This window comes from Anoplolepis gracilipes, chromosome 5 (assembly GCF_047496725.1).
Source record: "Anoplolepis gracilipes chromosome 5, ASM4749672v1, whole genome shotgun sequence".
Taxonomy (NCBI): Eukaryota; Metazoa; Arthropoda; class Insecta; order Hymenoptera; family Formicidae; genus Anoplolepis; species Anoplolepis gracilipes.
The window spans coordinates 1,352,420-1,376,712 of NC_132974.1; the positions used below are offsets into that span (position 1 = coordinate 1,352,420).

At 32.1% G+C, this 24,293-nt stretch overlaps 1 protein-coding gene across 3 annotated transcripts; it reads right to left on the reverse strand.

Moving 5' to 3' along the window:
• Nucleotides 1–56: 56 nt before the first annotated feature.
• Nucleotides 57–22,058, reverse strand: Bark (C-type lectin domain-containing protein bark beetle). Of its 3 annotated transcripts, XM_072893348.1 has the most exons (29): nt 21,486–22,058; nt 19,997–20,338; nt 19,454–19,898; nt 15,176–15,345; nt 14,915–15,108; nt 14,494–14,668; nt 13,746–13,915; nt 13,394–13,632; nt 12,908–13,157; nt 12,424–12,809; nt 11,208–11,860; nt 10,339–10,810; nt 9,816–10,206; nt 9,039–9,472; nt 8,544–8,789; nt 7,528–8,468; nt 6,444–6,919; nt 6,107–6,303; nt 5,634–6,032; nt 5,291–5,568; nt 4,945–5,198; nt 4,579–4,790; nt 4,206–4,330; nt 3,914–4,144; nt 3,686–3,811; nt 3,033–3,291; nt 2,692–2,893; nt 2,348–2,595; nt 57–2,248 (listed from the first exon to the last, which is right to left on the reverse strand). In XM_072893348.1, the coding sequence occupies exons 3-29, from the start codon at nt 19,796–19,798 to the stop codon at nt 1,421–1,423; spliced, it is 8,901 nt and encodes a 2,966-aa protein (XP_072749449.1). In that variant the 5' UTR covers nt 19,799–19,898; nt 19,997–20,338; nt 21,486–22,058; the 3' UTR covers nt 57–1,420. The 3 variants fall into 3 exon arrangements, with proteins under 3 accessions (XP_072749449.1, XP_072749448.1, XP_072749447.1); XM_072893347.1 differs by having other exon boundaries at nt 19,454–20,335; XM_072893346.1 differs by having other exon boundaries at nt 19,454–20,338.
• Nucleotides 22,059–24,293: the final 2,235 nt, after the last annotated feature.

The window sequence follows — 24,293 nt, forward strand, 5'->3', positions numbered from 1 at the left end:
ATAAAAAGTGGATAGTAATGGAAGTGTTAATTTAATGAAATTTTTGGACATTATAATTTTTGTCTGATTGCTTGGATTCGCTTGATTTATTTCTAGAGTACAAATATAAGGCAGCTTTTTGTAACATTATTGTTCCATTCGCGCGAGTGAATTTAAAAGAGAAATTCGTTCTCTGTTAAAAGCTCGTTAAAATTACAATTAAAGTTATATTTTGCATACATGAAATGTATTGGACATTTGTAAATTTTTCGCATAATGTCATGCAATATATATATATCTTTTTCTTTAAGAATCCCGCGAACTCTCTCGCCAAACAACGTTTATATAGCAAAAATTTAACTAGAATCTTATTTATTATTGTGCATCTTGCAAGAAGGCGCTTGTTCTAAATCTACGTGGACGGATTATTGTATTAAAAAGGTAAAAAAATTGTATTTAAGAACAAATTTGGTGAGATCACCTTACTTAAGCAGAATAGTAAGTCTATCGAGTAGCATATGTTTCCTAGAAAAAATACGCTTTTACATAACGAGTATAACTTTTTATACTCCAAAGTACAATCATATATCTATTATATATAAAAATTCATGTGTTCGATTTGCTGTTGCACATGAGTATTTAATAATTACAGCATACTCACAACTTTCGTAAAATATACATTTGTAACAATAAGTATTATCAATCTCAATAATCTTGAGAGAGTTATGTACGATATTGGACGTATTTGGCAGTGTAATATTATTTGCAACTTAATTTTATAAGTTCGTTGCTTTTGGTAACTGCCAATTTCTGATGTTACTAAAGTACGAAATATCAAAATAATAAGACAATTTGTTCGCTTTTCTCTACACGACTCTACACTAGTAATATATGCATATATTATATATAGAAAGAAAAAAGAGAGAGAGAGAGAGAAAGAGAGGAAGCTGTCTAATAGTTTAACAAAGAGCAACGAGACTATATAATTACTACTAATTACGAATATGAGGTCTGTTTTTATTCTCACAGCTTCGTCGTAAAAAAATTAATTATTATTTCTAGCTCTTATTTTGTCTTCTTGATTCTATGTTAAATATAAAATTAATATTTAATCTCTATATTTTGCATTCTTCCCCTTAATGATAAATATTTGACGTCTGATGTATATTTCCTTGTTTAACATTTCATATCTATATTAAATTTTTAATATTTGTCCATTTTCGTTCATTTTATGCAGCAACAATCAGGATTTATTGTGCATAGATTCAAATGATTTTAAATCATCATTAATTAGCACAAGCATGTTACTGTACGGATGGTTTAAAATATTCGATTGTGCAATAGCTGGCAGTGTCCGTTGTTAAATTTGGCACACGCTTTGGTTGTGCACCCAAAAATTGTAAACAATGCTGGTATATATTGTATATATTAATTAGAGAAATTACATCGCCGTTTCCAGCGGTTGACTTTTGCTTCGCGCTGCCACTGACAGTTGCGTGAGTTCCGTGGGCTCGTTGATTAAAAATGCGTCCAGATTGGTCTCAAGCAGGGCCTCGCTCTTGGAACGAAGCGGCTTCTCCTCGCCGATGTCAAAGTTGGTCTCCAGCAGCGCCTCGCTCCTGGGCCTGCTCTCGGGCTCGTAGCCATACGGATGCGGCGGTATCGGCGGCTGAAAACCTTCCGAAGACGTGTACTCTGGAACGAGCTCGGATCCCTGACTCGTCGTTAATGTGGCCATATCGTAAGCGCGTTTCGAGTCGTATTCCACGGGATCGTAGACGGCCGACGCTTCAATGTTGTGTTTCAACTCACTCATCGAATCGGTGAGCGCGAGACTGGAGTGTAAAGGCAGTGTAGACGTGTTGTGGAGATACGATGAGCTCTCGTTGTTGGGGTCCGTTATGGGACTCTCGTCGATCAAAGTCGGTTGGACGTTCGGTTGCAACGGCCAGTTAGAAGCAGCAGCGTTTCCGGCTGCAGTATTTCCAGCCGAGAAAGTAGAGTGATTGCGGAAGCCCTCGTTGCGATACGCCAAATCGAAGACCGGATTGTCGACAGTCTGTGCGCCATACTTGGGATGCGCCGCGTGCTTGAAGTCACTTGTACTCGGCGAGTATCGCGGATTATGAGCCTCGTACACATCGTAACTCTGATTGTCCTCTATCGAAGAATTCAGCTGAGACTTGTCCATCGAATCTAGACTGCCACCATTCAACATGCGCTTGTAATCCAGCGATTTCGAGTTTAGAGTATCCGTGGAATTTTTGCTCTAAAACACACATGTAGTATATATTAAAAAATAATATTAATTTCTTAAACTTATTAAAAATATAAATATTTTAGACTAGTAGTGTTGTACTGAACCTACCGGGATAGGTTTCCGCCGATAAGCAAGCTCCGTGAAGCCAGACGTGGAGCCGATCGATCGTAGGGAGTGCAGAGATTGTCTGATGGAATTACGTCGCTCTAATCTCTCGAGTTTACGCTTCTTCGATTTAGACACCCACAGTGCGATGGCCGCGGTCAACAATGCAAGTGCGACGGCGACAGATCCCAAGACGCCCACTGCGACGATATCTTTTCTCCAGGATAGAGGATCGATGTTGACTCTAGGATCTATCGAAATTTTGAAAATTATTTTTTTATAATAATCAAGATTCATTAAGAAATCATTAAGATAATTTGTTTTAATATATATTCTATTATGCATACCGATCTCGCAAATAAACGGATTGGGTTGCGCACAATGGTCAATCTCAATGGTCTGATACGTGAACACCGTGCATTGATCCACGCGTTCCAATTGCTGTATCCAAACACGTTCTGAATAATCAAAATGTTCTTGTTGTTTGCGCGCGAACTTCCAGAGTTCCAGATAATCTCCCATAATGAAGGGCATCGATGCGTTTGCCGACTGAAATAATTAAAAATATATATGTAAACAAAATCCAATATTCAAGAAATTCAAATAAAAAGGGTTGATATTTTATGTTTAAAAAAAAATCAAATATGTATAAATGTTACGTACACACAGGGTCATTTACCCTACTCACCCTGCAAAATTCTCGTGCGCTATAAAAATCCATAAGCGCGCCGATTAATATGTAACATGTATCGCCGACGAGGTCCCAGCCAGGTGGACATTTACCGCTTAATACAGATTTATTGTTCATATGAAAAGGTTGATAGTCGACTTGCAGTAGCTCGGGCAAGTCTCCGCGATCTCTGATACGTCCTGCCACCGCCAAAGTCTCGTTGTAACCCCACCAATTGTACCGGGCGTCTATGTGAGATCTCCACATTTCTAATTGCCTAAAAAACAAAGAATTTGCGTTTATAAAGAGAGTCTTTATTTTAATTTTGCTGCGTAATGTCCCAGACAGCACAAAATATTTATAATATTCATTCAAATATTTTATATTTATCAAAATATTTTAGATTGAATAGATCATAAATATTTATAAATATCCTAGGAAATATTTAAGAAAATAATTATAATTATATAAATATTTATTTTTTACTTACTATAAATATTATATAAAATATTTCATCTATATTTTAAAAATATGTCTGAATAAAGATTTTTATAAAATATGTATAAAATATCCATATAATATTTCAGAAAAATATTTTTTTATAAATATTTATCATAAATATTGTTTGCTGTCTGGCGTTGTACATTTTAATCAGCTTTGTTTTGACTTACTGAGATCTATTTGTCGTGAGCATCTCGTAATCGTTGTCAGGATTAAAGAACACGTTATCGACGTATTGCTGTCCGGGAGTACCGGCAACGATAGTGCTACGGCCTTCACGATCCACTGCATAATTCCTAAAATATTATAAATAATTTATTACCTCGACAAAATAATTCTTTTCAAAGATAAAGAAGTACGAAGCAAAAAATTGTAAAAAAAGAAAACCTATTACTTACTTGTAAAAGCCATTGTGAGATGTACTTTGATAAATCGGTAAACGAACCCTTTCGAATCCCGAAATCTCCAATAAATGCATACCGAGGTTTCCGTGTAAATAATTAAGCGTCATATTGCTGACCACTTGCTTCAAAACAATATTATTGTCGTAGAGAGCATGATTTTTGGTAAAGTAATTCCTGAATATAGTCACTTCTTGGTAAGGACTACTCTGGCGACCCTCGACATATCTGAAAATAATCCCGTAATGTTATTCCTCGTCTTTGCATAAGAAAATTAACATATACTTACAATGCTGGTTTGTTGAAATTCTCCGTGAAAAGGTTATTGTGTATCCATCCCTTGAGGGATGTGGCTGAACCTCTCGAATCGGCACGAATAGAAAGACCGCCTTGATTCCGCTGCACCAGATTATTCTAAACAAATATAATATTATATTACAATATATAAATAATATTTTGAAATATAATATAATAATATTTTGAAATATAATATAATAATATAATATAAAATTATAGAAATATAAAAACAATATAATAATATAAATATAATAATATAAATATAATAATATAAAAATATAGAAATATGATATTTTGACAAATTTAAATTATAGGAAAATTAACAATAAAATAAATGTGACGTTGTTTTTGCATTTGAAACTTACTCTGAAATAAAGTGATTGCGTATTTTGAACATCGAGCCATAAGGCAGACTTGCACGTGGAAAAATTACCATATAACTTTTCGCAATTATTGATAAACTGATTACGTTCGAGCGTCATTATAGCATTCACCTCGCCGGCACTTGCGTATTTTACAGCACCCTCGCGACAGTTCGTTATCGCAGAATAAGAAATATTGTGCTGCACATCGCGATCTGTAAAAAATAAATTAAATAATTACAAAAATAAATCAACAAATAGAAGAAATGTCTGAGATGCATAAGTATAATAAATGTATAATAAATATGCTGATTTGTTATATATGATTTATTACATATGATATTAGATACGATTTTATTATATACTTACTAAAACCAATGGCGGATATCGGAAGAGTCACGATTTCCGCGATAAATCCATGCACACTGCTAGCGCCATTAGCGAAGAACCTTATACTGAGACTGGGAGTCTGCGTTTTAAAGAATTTCTTCTCATCAAGAGCGTTAACTTCCAAGTGGCCGATCTTCTTAGAAGTAACATTGTAAATGTCTCCGTCGTATAAAGTTATACCATCGGGATGACCCGGCTTTCCAGTGGAGTTGAAAAGATTAAATTGTAAAAGTCTGCAGAAAACAGAGAGAAATGTTTGCTTATTTTTTTTTAATAATTACACTTGAAAAATCATTATCGTAAACACGAAAAAAACTTTACGCACCTAAATCCGAATGGTTTGGCTCTGTAAGCACTGCGGAAGATTTTCACACAATTCACAGGGTAATTATCGTATTTGTAATAAACTATCACACGCTCTTCGATCGTGATTTCTTTAGCGGTATCGCATATGTCGACCATACTGAACAAAGAATAAGGAATATTGAGATCCTTAATTGGCGTAAACGAGCTCTCATCCGCTTCGCGACCCTCTCCCGTCAAAGATAGGATATTCACGCCATTTCCGAGGACATTAGTAATCGTATTAAATAATAATTCCATCTAAAAAAAAAAATATATATATATATAATATATAAATTATTTTGTAAATATTTGCACCCACATACCGTGTGTGTAGGAGATACAATATTGATCCCATGATAAGCACTACGATCTATATTAACGTGTACTATTGCTGGAGACTTCATGATAGACTGTATGGCGGACGATCTTTCAAAGTGTAAGATTCCAGCACCGGTTATGTTGATGAACTTGAGAACCGACTCGACGCGTCTGACAGTCTCGTGGGTGACGATGTTGTGGATGCGGTGCTCGTACAGATGATGCTCGAATTCGCTGTCCGTGATGCGTATTCCGCCCCAGTAATCGTACGCGTCATCCAAGTTTCGCTGGCCACAATGTAGGAAGACAAACTGCCCATCCCACGAACATTCGTGACGATGACCATACAACTGACCGTTCAGTCTGATCTGACAGTCTTCCAGGCTCTGTTCTTTCCCAGAACACTGCAACAAAAAAAAGATTGTTTAAAGAAAAAAAATATTGCGAAAAAAACCCAAAATGAAGAGACGAATCGTACTTGCAGAGGTTCAGGCCAAGACCAGACACGCGTCAACGATCCAGGATGAAGTTCATATCTACGATCGGTCGACACATAGACGTTGAGGGTATCGTAACCGAGTTGCCGACATGCTACTTGGGCGTTTCGCTCGGTAAATCGCTGATCGCATATGGGTATCCATTGAAGAGTCGTTCTATTAAAGTATTCCAAGAATCCTGTCATAAAAAAAAGAGGAAACTTATAATCAAATATTTTTAAAAAAATTATACAATAAAATCATGAAAATTAGAAAAACACTGTCAGTATATCCAATAAAATGAGGATTTTTTTGAGAATAGAAATTCGTATTTTTCACCTTCATTGTACAATGAAGAGCAGCGTCCATCTTTGCATAAACGAATCGTTTCGTCAGACATTGAAGCAAGATTAATGGAACTCCTCATCGGTGCTAACTTGACATACGCGGAACTGACGCTTGCATTTATTCGTCTCATTGGTCTCATAACGATTTCGTGACCGGGTACCCCGACAGCTTTCAGCGTTCCAAGAACGAGGATTCCAACGTTAGGAGCGAATTCCATCACGACGTCGGGATAGATGTGTAGCGTGGCTTCCGGCATAACCGTGATGTCGGAATGTATTACGTAAGGCTCGGGTCTCGCGTGTAATGAGAGGCTCTCCACTATACGACCGCCTAAATTGTCCAGGTCAATCTCTTGATTTATATGCCACGACGCAGAGATAGATGAATCGAATGAGTCGCGCATCAAGTACGGCCGATAATTGGCTACGGCGTGATCGTTCCAATCGTCGAAATCGAAGATTCTTCGTCTATGAAAGAAAAACATATACGAGTTAAGTAAACATATACGAGTAATAATGAATTTTGAATTAAAATAAAATATCGCATATACACTCCCCAGACAGCACACAATATTTATGATAAATATTTCTAAATATTTATGAAAATATATTTTTACGAAATATTATATAAATATTTTATACATATTTTATAAAAATCTTTAGTCGACATATTTTAAAATATAGATGAAATATTTTACATATTTATGATAAATAAAAAATAAATATTTATAGTAATTATTTTTTACTTATAAATATTATATAAAATACTATATACAATATTGAAAATTATAATATAATAAATCTTTAATTCTCTATTCAATCTAAGATTACAAAAATATTTACAAATAAATATTTTGATAAATATTTATAAAATATTGAAATAATTATTATATAGTTATTATATAATTATTATATATTTTATAAATATTATATGTGCTGTCTGGGAAGTTCAAGATTGAGGATATTTATGATCTATTCAATCTAAAAATCTTAACAATATTTAAAAAATATTTAAATAATTATTATAAATGTTTTATGTTGTCTGGTCATTGATGGATCTAATTACATGAAATTACCTGATAATAGTGTCATTATCGGTACCCCACCAATTCTCCATGACATCTACTTCGTTGTTAATCTTCGCTGTTCTAATACCCGCCAGTAATTCGTAATCCAGCGAGTTTTCTCCGAAGAGATTTCTGTTAACCAGTACTTTTTGTATACCGTGAAAGCCGACAACGTAACTGGGATCGTCAAATGTCTGGCGCGGTCCCATGTTGACGAGATCGTACGTGTTTCGTTTAATCTCATTGTAATAGAAATGCGCGTCGACGTCGCCGAGAATCTCGGATTGGCTGTCCACGCGGAATTCAACCATATAAGCTCCGCTGTTACCGTCGATCCAATTGTTATCGATTCTGATCTTCTTTTCCATTCCGCGCACGGATATCAGGCCAGTCTTGCAGCGATTGCCGTCGAAATGATTGTAGGATATGTTGAGATGAGCGAAATGACCGTCTATCACGAAGCCGAACTGCTCGTTGTTGCGCCAAGTGTTGTTACCAAAGTACAAGGAATGCGTGAAATTCTCGTTGTATTGCCAAACGTCTGGCAACAACACTTCAAATCCACCCCCGTGATTTCTTTCGATCGTGCTATCTTGCATTATCCAATGGAAGAGATTGTTGGAGTGTCTCGCGTCACGGCTGAATTGATGTATCGCTTTACCATTATCCGTGATCAAACTGTTATTTATGTGGATCGAAATTTCCGATAAATTAGAGTGGAAGATATTCCAATGAGGTGAATACACATATACGGCCTCCTCTTGATTGTGTGATATCTCGCATCCGATCAATTGAATAGTCTCGTTCGCTTTTCGGAGAAAGTGATCTCCAATCTCGTTCAAATATCGATTGTAGTAAAACGCGAGTAGGCCCTTCTGATTACTCTTAATTTTCGTTTTCATGATGATCAATGAAGGAATAGGCCCGCTGACTATTTTATTGCGTATATTCTGTAATATCGTTATCATTATTATATTAATGCCTATATTAATATTCCTGTAAATGTAATATTCGTATTCATTTACCTGCGCTGGAGATAAGATCGATGTGACAGCCATGACAGCTCCACCGAGAGCATTCTCACCGCTCTGGTACTCTAAAATTACTATGTAGGAGCTGGATGAGACGGGGAAAACGCTCAGATCCCGTTTTACATGCCAACTTATCTGATTATTGTTAAGCTGCTGCGAGTCGTACAGTATGATTTGTTCCGTGCTTCGATTCTCTATTGGATTCAGCAACTGGATGCCGATGACATAACCGGGAGTGCACTATAAATTTAAAAAAATATAAATTATAAATAAATTTTAAAAAATAAATTATAATATATAATATATAATTATAAATTATTATAATATATATTATAACGTATATTATATATAATAACGTATATTATATATATAATAACGTATATTATATATTATATATAATATAATCAAAATTATAAATAAATAAATAATCAACTGACACATATATGTGTACGTACGTATATAAGATGTAGTATATTTTAAAAAACTTACTTTAATATTAACTGTACGACGGACAGATTCTTGAACGGTTGTTTTAGTCGTTATAATGTACTTGGTTTCTCCATTAGCGAGTTCAATATTTTCATCCGGTCCCGGTATGATTACAGGATTATACGGTGAGTCAATTGTGGTGTCTGGAACGCGTAGGAACCATCCCGCAAATTCTCTCTGCTGAACCGCCGAGAGAGCGGGATTGTGCCTTATTCCCGCAACTTTGTTGCTCTCAATTCGCGAGTTGACTATTCGCATGCCCAATTGCTTGAAACTGATACCGCTCCCGCCATTTTGAGAGAAATCGCTATTTGTCACAATATTTATGGCGTCCGCTGAATATATATCGGAATACAGAACTCCTAATCCATCTTGCAGATTGTTAACGAGCTTGATACCGTCCAACGAATGCCGAGCAAAATCAATTTGCAAAGCTGTTAAAAATAATATCGATTATGCACACATGAAATAAAAATTATACACAATAAAATGAGTCAATTCAATTATATTTTTCTTAATAAGAATATTTTTTTAAAAAGATTCTCTGAAGAAAATCTACCAATAGTATTATTATTTTGTAACCGCGATATATTTATTTTTTATTTTATTTTTTTGGTAATGTCAAACTCAAATATTGAATTCGAATTTTTTTAGTTAAATTTTAAAATAGTACATCTCGAATATGTAGTAATAATAAATTCTCATATTTAATTTTAAAACCTATTTAATTTTTTAATTATTATTAACAAAAGATCTATAGACTTTACATAAATTTACCTGGCTTGAACAAATTTGTTTTATAATCTAACAAGCCTGCTTTTTCGATTGTCACGTATTGCAGGTCACATCTTTGAGCCAACGGTCCTAATCTCAGACCTGCCCATGCCACATCCAAACATCTAACACCGACATCGTTCGAGTGAGTGCATGAATTTTCGAAATCTTGCTCCCTCTCTGCCTGACATTTTGTTATATCGTTGTCATTCTCAGTACACTGGACATTGCTGAGAAGTATATCTTCGTTGATTCCCGCGCTCGGTATTTGCGATCGCTCGACAAACCAATTCTCATAGTCTAGAATAAAGCCTAATTGATGGCAAACGAGCGCCGCATCCTGAATCGTCCATCCGTAGTTGCAAACGGTTCCCCATTTATTTCCGATTTTTACCTTTTACAAAAAAAAAAAAAAAAAAACAATTATATTTTTTTCAATTTTTATAAAGATTTAATAAATAAATTTAATTATAGGTTTGTAAATTTTTTTTGAGTATTTGAGTTAAAAATATTATTTAAATGTTACCTGTAGTCTTCCTTCGAGATTTGTTCTGCCACCGAGAAGCCTCACCGGCACGGACTCCGCTTCTTCATCAAATTGAATTTGATTCGTACCTTCTTCTTCGGTGACGAGAGTTTCATTGTCTGGTAATACAGGAAGCTCTTCCTTCAAAGTAAATAAGATGTCGCTAGGTCTTTTTCCACGCGCATCGAATTTGCCGGCTACCATTATTCCAATGGATGGTGGAAAACGTAACGTAACGCCCGGTTGCAATATTAATTTGCCGCCTGGTCTTACATTGATGTCACGCTCGACAATGTACTCGCCGGCCCTTAATTGCTCGAGACCGTCAACCTCACCACCGACCAGATTCGTGCCAGGTGTGACAAATTGCGATACAAACGTCGGATTTGCGATTATGGTATTCGCGTTGGGGTTACTGCTGTGCAACAAGTAAGGCAGGTACTCAATCTTAGCAAGATTGTACCTGTCTTTCCTATGGAAAAATAAAAATTATAATTATATCCCACACTATCCTAGACAGCACACAATATTTATGATAAATATTTATAAAAATATATTTTTTTGAAATATTATATAAAATATTTTATACATATATTTTATAAACATCTTTATTCGATATATTTAAAAATATAAAATATAAATGAAATATTTTATATAATATTTATGATAAATAAAAAATAAATATTTATATTAATATTAATTTTATAAATATTTCTCAAATATTTATTAGGATATTTATGGTAAATATTTATGATCTATTCAATCTAAAACCTTAAAAATATTTAAATAATTATTATAAATATTTTGTGCTGTCTGAGATATATATTACAATTTGCAGAGTAATAAAATTTCGAAAGTGTAATACAAACCTATGGAATAGTCGATCAAAGATTCTCTTTTCCTCCCCAGATCCCAACCAGTTGTAAGTACAATTAATGACTTTGCTCTGATCTTCCAAGTGGGAACCGATCTCGTAACGCGACTCAGGATTGTGCAAAATGTTACGGAAAACCTCGACATTGCTCGAAGATACGACGACAATAGCAGCTACTCTCGAGCGCGGTATTAGTTTGACATTTGGTATGTTACCATTGTCAAATAGTTCTCTGACATGATTGTCACGCAAGAAGTTCCTCGTAAACAATGCGTTTTGCACATCGCTGTAGGGTGATAAACCGATGCTAGCTACAAAGGTGCCCCGATTGTTATAGAATTCATTATATCGAATCATAATCTTCGCGGGCAGAACATTAAATTCCTCATAAAGCGGATTTCTTATCAGAATCCCACCGTCCGCTTGATCCCTGAAGTGATTGTACTCTATAGTTGCGTCGAGATTGAGCGCTGGACTTAGTTTAACGCCCAATTTCGCATTTCTTATGAACGAATTGTATCCGATCTGCAGTCTCATTAAACCATTGTCTTTCCTCCAACTGGATTCCACTTGTAGCGCTGTCTCGAGGCTAGTGTTAAACCAATTGCCCGTTATATTTACATACGAGTTGCCGGTTGAATTGCCAATCTGCCAAGTAAATCAAGATCACACATACTCAATCATAAAGTCAAACAAAATACATGTAATTATTGTGCAAAATATTCATACACATTCCAGACAGCACACAATATTTATGATAAATATTTATGAAAATACATATTTTTTTAATATTATATAAATATTTCATACATATTGTATAAAAATCTTTATTTGACATATTTTTAATATAGGTATATAATTATAACTATATATAATATATATAATATAGATATAATTAAAATATAGATGAAATATTTTACATAATATTTATGATAAATAAAAAATAAATTATAGTTATTTATTATATATATATATATATATTTTTTTATATAATTATTACATATATAAATTTTATTTATATATATAAATTTGTAGTAATTATTTTGTAAATATTTCTCAAATATTTGCTAGGATATTTATAGTAAATATTTATGATTTATTTAATATTATATCTTAAAAATATTTATAAAATATTTAAATAATTATTATAAATATTTTGTAAATATTTCATAAATATTTTGTGCTGCCTGGGATTCTACATTCGCACTTACCAGAACACCAATATCCTTATTACGGAATATCTGCGAGTATTCGATCACAGTCGACTGATTGAAGTGTACATATTCGGTAGCAGAGCTGTCATTCAACCACAATGCGAAACCAAAACCGCGATTGGATGATATACTGCTGTGCGATACGTTGCGATTGCCACCCGTAACAGTGATATTAACACCGTCTCCTTGATTAAACGAAATACGGCTGTCGGTGATATTGACATCCATCGCGCCACCTAATACATGCACGCCGGCTACGTGTTCATTATTCGATATCGAAGTCTCGTGAATGTGTACGGCGGATCTGAGTTTCTCCGCGAGGATACCGCGACCGTTATTACCCGCTATCGTACTACCAGTCACGTTGAGATCATACGTTTTCTCTGTGAAAAAAAAGAAACATTAATATCTTGATTATCAATTAATGCTGTAATTTAAAGATTTATATTAATCTGAGATAATACAAGCTGCTTTGACTTACTATAACCCGACGACAATCGCACAAACACGATGGTGTTGGTTCGAGGTTCAGCTACAAAATTTATGAAGAGATTCTGACGCGTTGAAGTCACACTTTGCGGTAACGTTCCATTTCTAACTTTAACTCTAGCCAAGAGTTTTTCCACTCCACTTATACCATCGTATACTTCCACAATGGCGCTATCATTCCTATCAGTTTTCATTTCCAAAAAATGCAACGTCAAAAGATGACCCGGCATCGTGAAGATATGCTGTGTAATAATAATTATTTTAATAATTATTTATAAACTTATTTATATTATAAATTATATTATTATTATTTATAAATTATCTATAAATTTATATTATAAATTATTTCATAATTTTTAATTATTGTATATATTGTAAATATTACTTAATAATTATTAATAATATTTAATATTATCGCTTTATCATTGATTTCATGCAAAGCACAAATTAATACTTTTAGTGATTAAATAATGCTCACTTGTGGACATCGTTTTACATTGGGCGCATATTTATTCTGTTCCATGGATATAGTGACAGGGAAGGTTTGACTAGCTGTCATGGGGAAGGTGCACAGATCAAACAAGTCGGTACGATCTAATTTGTCATCCGGTCGTTCGTCCGCGTGCACGTATTTTATTCCATCAGCTCCGTTTTCAAGTATCGAACAGTCATTGATATTCGTCATGCCGGACGAACTATTTACATAAATCCCGTAACCTGAAACAATAAATATACGCTACATAAAACATATTATCTAATATGGCATCTCTAGAGAGAACAAGATATAATAATACGTAGTAAATGACAAGATTGATGGAGTTGTGTTTTACCTCTATTATATTGCACGGTACAGTTTTTTATCACGACGGGTGCATCCGGCAAAGTAACATTGATACCCGTGAAGGCAGAATGAAGAACAGAAATCGACTCCATTATCGGTGGTACTCCTTCCACATGAATTGCCGACGTCACATTGTACTCTCTTCCAGTCCCAGCATATCTATTTACCAGATTAGATTTTTATATTATATTTTATTGTAGGTTCTATATATTTATATATATATATTTATATATATATTAAATTATAAAATATATGTAGAGAAGTCACTACCTTCTGACAAGAAATATAACCTAGACAGCACAATATTTATAAAATATTTACAAAATATTTAAAATAATGATTTAAATATTTTATAAATATATATCAAAATATTTTTAAGATAATAGATATAAATATTTTTAAGATTTTTAAGATTGAATACCTCATAAATATTTACCATAAATATCCCCGCAAATATTTGAGAAATATTTACAAAATAATTACTCTGTAAATATTTATTTTTTACTTATAATAAATATTATATAAAATATTTCATCTATATTTTAAAAATATGTCGAATAAAGATTTTTATAAAATTGTATAAAATATTTATGTAATATTTTAAAAAAATATATTTTCATAAATATTTATAAATATTTATCATAATTATTGTGTGCTGTCTAGGGAATTAGAGAGCAAAATGTATATTTTATATATTGCCAATAAAAATGTCCATCGTTTCGTTTCAAAATACTCACTCGATTACTATGTTTCGCAAAACAGATTTCGACTGATGCACATAAAGTGTATTTTCTTGGATGAGCGTTTTATCATGCAACGCGTTCTCGAATCGTATCCCTCGCCAATGCTTGATCGCACTGGTCGTACCATCGTGACGAGGTAGGCAAGAGATACCCAGATCTGGATGATAATCTAAAATCGAATACCAACTTTCATTAATTGATTCATAACACAGTAAGCTCTATCTTTTATTCAACAACTAAAATAACACGCATGATCTTCACCACAAAATTAATATATTCCCCCGACAACACAAAATATTTATAAAATATGTCTAAAATATTTATATAATATTTCAAAAAAATATATTTTCATAAATATTTAGAAATATTTATCATAAATATTGTGTGCTGTCTAGAAAAAAAATTTGCAATTCACCGCAAACACCGGCGCCCAATTGTCTTTCCGACCAACGTTCGCAGATCGCCAGCGAATACTCGGTACCGCGACATCTTGGTTCCTCGTAAAGAAGACGAGGCTTGGAGGGCCATTGTCTGTCGATCCACGACCACCACTGTCCGCCCTGATAGCCGAGCTGCCGGCAAGCTGTCTCCAAGTCTGCACGAGTCCAACTGCAATAAAAGTTACATAATAATATATCTACATTGTTGTCACGTTACACGTTTATTGATTACATACTTTCGTGAATTCGTGCAAACGGAACGCCAGCTGCCTCGATGAAAAAGCTGTAATCTACCCGTTAACGGATTCGGTCCGTCGACAAGACGTATCGAAGGTGATGTTTGAAGAGCCGGAACTTGCGTTTCCACTTCCGCTGCGGTCAGGAGGATCGGCGCATGTGTTTCACCCTTTTTACACACAGATAAATGTGTTATTATTAGATTTTTTTATAATACATAAATAATACATTTATAATCATTACAAAAAAATAGATAAAATTTATTCTCTTATATCATTATCATATTATTATGATTTACAGTATTTGCGATAAAAGAAAACTTTCAAAAAGTAGAATCAACAACTGTAATAAAAAAATTCTATTTTTTCCATTCTACATTTGATTAGGTGGTGTATTTCAGTTACATTGTTATGTTACTATAAAAAAAGGGAGGAAGACTTCAATAATATTTCAAAATCAGGTATTTTTAAAATTCTCATAGAGCGTTAATATAATAATAATAAAACGCTAAATCGAGAGTTGCTAAAGGTTTGATTATATTATAGAGTGTACTATAAATCACGTCCCATCTCTGGAGATTGAATTGTCGAAGTCAAAATAAGTCGAAAATAGAAAATGACAAAATTACATTCAAATTTCTTTTAAAGAATTACAAAAAATTTTTTTGGACTATTATTTTTATTCAAATTAAAAGTTTGTAATTATTTTGATAACTTTTTAGTTAAGAATAACCATATAACATTAATTATAACTAATAAATAGACAATAAAATAAAAATTATATAATAGAAGGGATTCTAAATAATAGCTATTCCAGATGGACATTTAAAATGCATTATTTCAATTATAACTGCATTTAAAAAAGGCTCAAATGTAATTTTAATTTACATAGACTTATTTTGATTTCATCAATTTATTCTCCAGAGATGGAGCGTGATTTATGATACACCCTGTATATGGTCATTTTCATCAGAAATCAATAGCATCGTTGATATCATTAACAGATAACGAGATTGAAGATATGTCGGTGAAGATATTGCGTTATCAGCAAAGTTTTATAAACGTGTAGAGATGAATAGAGCATAAAATGTATTAAAGAATAGATAATATAGACATAATTATATTGTAAGTATGTTTTCTTTTGAAATTTAGACACAGTGATTTAAATATAAGATTTAATTTAATTTTTGTTGTTTAATTTTTTTATTTGAGTTTCATATATATATGTATTATAATAATTAATTGTCCTATTATATATATTATTATTAATTATAATCTGTGTAATCTATTTAATCTAAATTAATCTGTATAGTATCTATAAGATAATACATCGAATAATAAATTTTGTATTTTAACAATAACTAAAATTAGAATTAAATTAATTTATTTATGTGTTTTATTACATAACTAATAAAAACTATATAAATATTAGAAGAATGCTTTTCTCTTCTCTCTTCTGCAAAAGTAAAGATATAAACCGCGCATTTTTTATAAATATATAATTTTATTTCTATATAAATAAATTATTTTTTTCATATATGCGTAGAGTAATTTTATATCTTTCGTTCCCTCGAATTCATTTTTTTCAGTACAATCGTCATAACTGCCGGATGTCTCTGCTTGGGCACATGTTACGGATTATTGTCGATATTTGTCGGCTTACTCCTAGCGAGCGAGTCATCCACGTAGTTTCCAGTAATAAATTTTTACGCAATACGATTTTACGAAAATAAAAAGTAATTGAATCATCAAAACACCGAATGTTGAATCTTATTAGAATAGATGTTATCAACCACTAAAGTAATGTTTGACAACTGATGGATGATACGATCACAAATAATTTTTTTCATGATATTTCTCGAGATTCCATTAAAAATATTCCTATTTAAACTATTTTTAAACTATTTGTTATCAAAATATGTTATAGTTATTTTATAAAATTCAATCAAGTTAAAATTATAGAAGAAAATAAATAAACTATATACTATCACATATATAGGTATATATTAAATATTGTATATAATAAAATAAATTAAGAAAAAAAGTAATATTTTTCTCCTTAGTTTATAATTATATCTTGTAAAAGCATAATAACATTAGTTGTCAAGAAAAGTAAATAGCATGTTAATATTCATCATTAAATTCAGCAGTAAATATTTATTTAATAATTAAATTAAAAGAAGTTTTAAAAAGATCTCGTGTGCTTTAATTTAATTCAATAAATGTAGCCGTGAAAAAGAATGCAAAGCTAGGTGTATGACAGGAAAGGGATTCCTTCATACAAAGAGCGGAGAACGCCGATTAACCGGAAATGCTACAAACACGCGAGTATCGTTGCCTTTATTGTTGCATTATTGGTGTATATAATAAAATAGTATATATTCACGTTTGTCTACGTATTAATGCTCGCTACAGGTATTATTAGGTATTATTTTGTTGCTATTTTAATTGTAAGTTGCACGTAACAATTTTAAAAGAGGAAAAGGGCACATACGCAATCTATTGTACAGATAAGCGTACAGAGAAAGAGAGAGAGAGAGAGAGAGAGAGAGAGAGAGAGAGAGAGAGAGAGAGAGAGAGACAAAGAGCACTTTATAAAAAGTTTATTAAAATATTTAATATTGAAAAAATCATATTAAAATATATTAAATATATTAAATATGAAATGAGTTTGAAATCAAGTAATAAAAAAAAAGTTTTAAATCGGATAAATCATCAGTAAAATCTAGAGCTTTAAAATAAATTATTATTTTTTAATTACTAATATTAAAAGGGAATATAAAAATAAAAATATAAAAATAAGACAAAAATATATATATGCTCTCAGATTTAAGAAATAATAATCCATATTAATGTACAATACTTACAAAGATAAGAAGCGATTATTCACGGATGAGTAATCACTTGCTGATTTATCATTTATTCTACTTAGAAGGCTATCACACTTGTAGCGCGCTGTAATAGCTAATAAAGAGGATTAAATATCCTGGAAGAGGAAGGAACAAGTTGTTCTAATCTCTGTAAATGGATATCTCTCTTATCCGCCGTTTCTGTCAGAAGGGTTGGTAATAGAAAGTTCACTAATCGAGTGATTAAGAACAGCGTGCAGACCGCACGGCTGTCTCGACCGAATCAGCCAACAACACTGCCTCTAAATGTCTCCTCAAGAATACGTTCTATTGTCTGTCTTTATTTAATTTTCAACGAACAACAAGGATAAAATGATTCTGACAAGAATTGCAAACGTCAAGTGGAGCGTGCCATGTGATGCGTTTCAGGTCGGCGGTTCTTGCCCCCGCACGATTAACTTATGACCTCACGTAATCCTCTTAAAAGCTCAACAGAGTGCCAAGACCTTCGGCATCGCTCTTGGCACGAATCAAACGGCGTAAGCTGGAATTCTTTTTATGTAGAGCCTCTAAATGCGGAAGTTGTGTAAAAAAAACGAGGGAAAAGTGAGCAAAAAGAATTTCATATTTAGTGTAAAAAATGGGTAAAGGATTTAATGTCAAATCGACCATTTGTCGACAATTTAATGTCAAACTGACAGTGTTGAAATTTTACTGGAATTGCAATTCGCAAAGCTTCCTAAGAACGCAGTTTGTCTTTCTTTTTCGATCTTTTTCCTTTATGTATACATATATGCAGAACACGTGCACAGTTACGCTGCGATGAATCATGTTCATTCAACGTCAAAATACACACACCTATGGATATTGTAATTTTATAAGGATGCTCTCTACAATTATACACATTGATATTCTATACGCACGTATACAATAAGTCACCTAATTCCTGTATCATATCATTATTTCTACATTATTCTATTTTCTAGATATTTTATTGGATATTTAAAATGTTTATAATAAAATATATATATATATATATTATAAAATATATAAAATATATATATATATATATATATATATATATATATATATATATATATATATACTTTCATTAGTGTATTGCATATCGATTATATATCTTTTTATACTTATTTATACTAAAAGTATCTCATAATTTAATTTCAAAATAAAAAATCAATAGAGACAATTTTGAAAAGAATATTATCTTAATATCGACTTTCTCTATTATTAATTTTGATTATTAAGTATCATCCTGCTTGTGTCAAAAGATATGTTTGACGTTAAAGCGACAATTAAAAGTTAAAAAATCTTAACAGGCTTTTGTTCTCGTCTCGAGAGCATTTGTGTAACTTTCTCTAAAAAAGCGTGCTCTCTACCTTTTTTTAGAAATTCTATTGTTAATTATTACCTTGGCACTTATGATACCGCGGATGGTGATGCCGACCATGGGACCGAAACGAATTTCCACACCAGGTTCTATTATAAGCTTGCCATCCCTCTCGATGAATAGATCCTCGCGCAACAAATAAGGGCTCTTCGATATTGGCAGTAGTCTTTCACCACGAACAACACGGCCACCGTGGAGCTCGTATAAACCACCATTGTTACCGTTTATTGTGCTAGTATTCACCAGCACAGTTGGTTCGGTGTAATAGATCGATGTTTGCTCATATCTATTGTCTAATCGGACTCCTGCAATTAAGGCGGCCAGAAACGGCAGCAAAATGCATAATCGGTGCATTTTTCGGCGCATATTTTCGTCGTCAAGTGCCTCGGTTCATCGGTATCGTTAAATAGAATTTACGAGCGAGAAGATAACCACCCACTCTCTAGGAATCTTTGTCCTTTGTTCACTATTAAAAGAAAAATACTCTCGTTAACGTTTCAACGAAGTTGATGTCTTTATAATGTTTCTAAATAAAGTCCATCGCGCGACTTTTGAATATATTACATGTAATAAATGAACACATTCCAATTAAATTGATCCGTGTAAATGAACACATTCTGTTAGACGAACATGTATAAAACGATGGCGTGCACTTTTTATGTCAATAGCCTTCGCGAGAATCATCCACTTATCGCCGGCTAATCCTTGATGTGTCATTCGCCAATTTCGTATACGTCAGACGTCAGACTTTCCTCGCGTAATATGTTACACTTTCACTGATTGTATGAATTTCTTCAGGCACACTATCTTCAGGTATACTTATTTATATAAAAGAACACTCGGTGCTTCGTCGTATCTTCGATGACCAAAATAACCAGCATAATATCCGGCACAGATCAGGTCCTCCTTAAAAAACAATTAGTGCAATTTAATCAGACTAACAATAAATTAAAAAATGAAGGAATTTATAAAAATACATAATTTTAAATATTGATCACAGCATCTAAGCTACACAGCACAAAATATTTATATTAATATTTCAAAAAAATATATTTTCATAAATATTTAGGAATATTTATTATAAATATTGTGTGCTGTCTGGGTATTAGTATACTATCTTTTTACTGACAAATAGAAAAATTGATCACAAAACGTCATATATATGTATATAAATAATGATTTAAAATTAATTCATTTCCAGCATATTTTTATTAGATTTAAAATAATATTTAAAATTATTTAAAATTTCTAGAAAATCTTTAAAATTTTTTAAACTTAGCATATCTTTATCAAATGTAGAATAATCTTTAATATATTTAAGATCAATTTCTTCTTGTAGTAATTTAATCCATTTTCGATAACTTTTTTATTTTTAGGATTAAATATTTTGATAAATTACAATTTCAAGTTTTATAAAAAATAATTTAAAATTAAATAAAATTAAGATTTTTATTATTTATTATAATTAAGAAATTTTTTTTTAAATGCTTATATACTTAAATATTATAAAATAAAAAATAATAATTGTTACAAAGATGGAGGATTTGTTTTCAGTCATTTTATATAATTTATTATTCTTTAATATATTTAAGATTTCTTCTTATAATAATTTAATCCATTTTTAACATTAATTTCAAATTAAATAAAAATTAAAATGTCATTTATTTTAATTGAAAAATTTTTCTTTAAGTGCCTATACTTAAATATTATTAAAAAAAATCATTGTTACAAAAATCGACAATTTTGTTTCCAGTCACAATTTATTTTTATTTTGTACGTCTCGTATGTTATTACTTTATCATTGTTATTTTTACATCTCGCGCAAAACATAATAAATCATCTTTGAATTTTAAATGCGAAAAAAACATTCTTCCCGATAATGTAAGCTGCTCTTTTAAATTCTCGCGAATCTTTATCATCACTCATCATCACTATATATTGCATATCTATTAATTAATATCACGGCCTTCGTACACATGTGCGAATGAATCGCGACCTGACGACGCGAGGCAAACAAGAAGGATAAGATGGAAATCGATCTTCGAACACTCACCACGATCCTCGGATCTCTCACTCTCATAGATGCTATTCGGATTCGAATTCGAGCGGTAACTCTTCCTGCTTTTTCACGCTTGAGGAAACCAACTGGACGCCGCCGTTATTCGCGCTTCGCTCGACGAAACCCTCTCGTTTTTTTCACGTAAACAATAAACGGCGGGTCTCCTCGCTCGCGTGGCTTTTATCCGTCAAAACTGACTCGAAATCGACCTGACGCTCGAATAAGCAACGCAACGATCTCGCGCTGGATCTTTCTTCTCGTAGATCACCGATCGTCCACGACGCCGATCGATCCTGTTAAATCTTCCTGACGCGACGCTGTCGTTGATCATCGGCGAAAAGATCGATGCCCGTCCGCATCCTGGACAGGTTTGTCGAACTGTGGGCGCGGTTTTGTCACTTCGTGCACGCGAGTTTTCCGTCGCGATCGCTCTTTACGCAATTTATCACCGTCTCGTATAAAGGTACCACGGCCACTACCGCGATCACCATGGTATTACACTCACTGTTCACTGGTAGCTGGTAGCGCGCTGACGCTACACCTACTACGATCGAGCTCCGTAGAGTGAGTCACGTGATGCACCCGAGTATGTATACGTCACGCTCTTGTGAAACAGGTGAGTCTCTCCCATTATACCGGGTGTTCCATAATCCACAATATTTTTTTTTCACTGTATTTTCTTTGATCAATCTTGGATTTCGTAGAGACAACACAATATTTATAAATATATACGAAATAATTTATAATAATTATGTAATAATTATATAATGTGTAATAATTATATATAAAATTATTTCAATATTTTATAAATATTTATCAAAATATTTATTTGTAAATATTTTTGTAATCTTAGATTGAATAGAAATTTATTATAAATAGCCCAACAATTATATGTGAGAAATATTTACAAAATACATATTACTACCAATATTTTTACTCTACTCTCATTGTTGCCACATTGCAAAAGCGTTAATGTAATATATAAGTCGAATACAGTTTTTACGATTTTTTTTTCTTAACCCAGACAGCACAAAATATATTTATAAAATATTTACAAAATATTTATATAATAATTAGTTAAATATTTTATAAATATTTTTAAAATATTAGATTGAATAAATCATAAATATTTACCATAAATATTCTAACAAATGTTTGAAAAATATTTATAAAATAATTACTCTGTAAATATTTATTTTTTACTTATCATAAATATTATATAAAATATTTAATCTATGTTTTAATTATGTCGAATAAGGATTTTTATAAAATATGTATAAAATATGTAGAAATATTTATCATAAATATTGTGGACTGTCTGGGTATTAATATACTATTATCTTTTACTGTTATGACAAATAGAAAAATTGATCACAGAACGTCCTATATATGTATATAAATAATGATTTAAAATTAATCCATTTTTAGCATATTTTTATAAGATTTATATATTTCAAAAAAATACATTTTCATAAATGTTTATAAATGTTTATTATAAAATATTGTGTGCTCTGTCTGGGAATGTATATAAAATATGTATAAAATATTTATATAATATTAAAAAAATAAATAGTAAAATATTTATAAATATTTATCATAAATATCGTATACTAAAGTTGGTCAACTGTTGAAATATTCTGCAATTTTTTACATTTAACAATTGAAGATAGAAAATTTAGATATCTCAAAAAATAAACGAGAAAAAATCGTATTTTCTTCGGTATGTCCCCGACAAGTTTTACATTAACGGAGTTTTAATTTGAGAAGTTTAGAATCAGTAAATATAAAATATTTAAAAAATTAGGAAGGTGCAATAAATGATACGACGAAAACTATACTTTTGATCGAAAAAACTATTTTTAAGATTGACCAAGAAAAACGATCATAATGTCCGATGATTCTGGAGTATCTTAAGATATTCTACCTAAATATTTTAAATACTTGTTTTTGATTATATAAAAAAATATCAGAGGAAAATAATATTTGTTTGGAAAAAACAAATATATTGGAATAAACAAAAAATTTTTCTTAGGGTCATATTTTTGGAGATTTTAAAATCATCGGTATTTTTTAAATGGGATTACACATGTTTTTTTCATCATATTGTAATAGCTGAGGTCAAAATCAATTTAATGGCCTACATACTAGATCTTTATGGCCGGTATTTATAGTCCGTTCTTATATATAAGATCATCTTAACGGACTATGAATACGACAGCTATTGTAGAATCGGCCTTAACGTACAAGATCGTATGGACCAATGAGCATCGAGCATTAAGTCGTCATATTGATTTATATAATATTATTGGTCTATACGATTTTATGCTATGCATATGCAGCTTATGCAAGTTCCTTTACTAGAGGAACTCTACTTCATACATGTGCAATATGACACGTGTCTATGGTACGTACAATGAGTGTTTTAAGGTTATATCCTTGCTCGTTTTCTTTCTTGTCGCGTAAAAATAAAAGTGGAAATTATACTTGTTAAAAAAGTTCTCATTAATAACAAAAATGTGCATTGCGCATGCGCGAAGAAGCAAAGAGTTGCTATGTACTTTCCGTTGTGTCTCCCTCTCACATTATTCGCAGGCGTCAGCTCTAATGACGTCACGCTTCTATTCATACTATAGGCACGTTCGGGGAGACGCTATTAGCACTAACAGCGTCGTCCTATCTTTGTTCAACTTTTAATGAGTAACAAAGATAGAATGACACTGTCAGCGCTAATAGTGCCTCCCCGAACGCGCCCTACGTCTATGGTGACACGACTTTTGATAAATATCTAGCAGCTGATTTGAC

Coding starts and splice junctions, on each gene's coding strand:
- Bark (XM_072893347.1), bottom strand. CDS start 19,798: ATGCGCCGAAAAATGCACCGATTATGCATTTTGCTGCCGTTTCTGGCC. Junction 6,033..6,106: donor CTTGGCCTGAACCTCTGCAA/GTACGATTCGTC, acceptor TTTTTGTTGCAG/TGTTCTGGGAAAGAACAGAG. Junction 4,145..4,205: donor AATTTCAACAAACCAGCATT/GTAAGTATATGT, acceptor GATTATTTTCAG/ATATGTCGAGGGTCGCCAGA.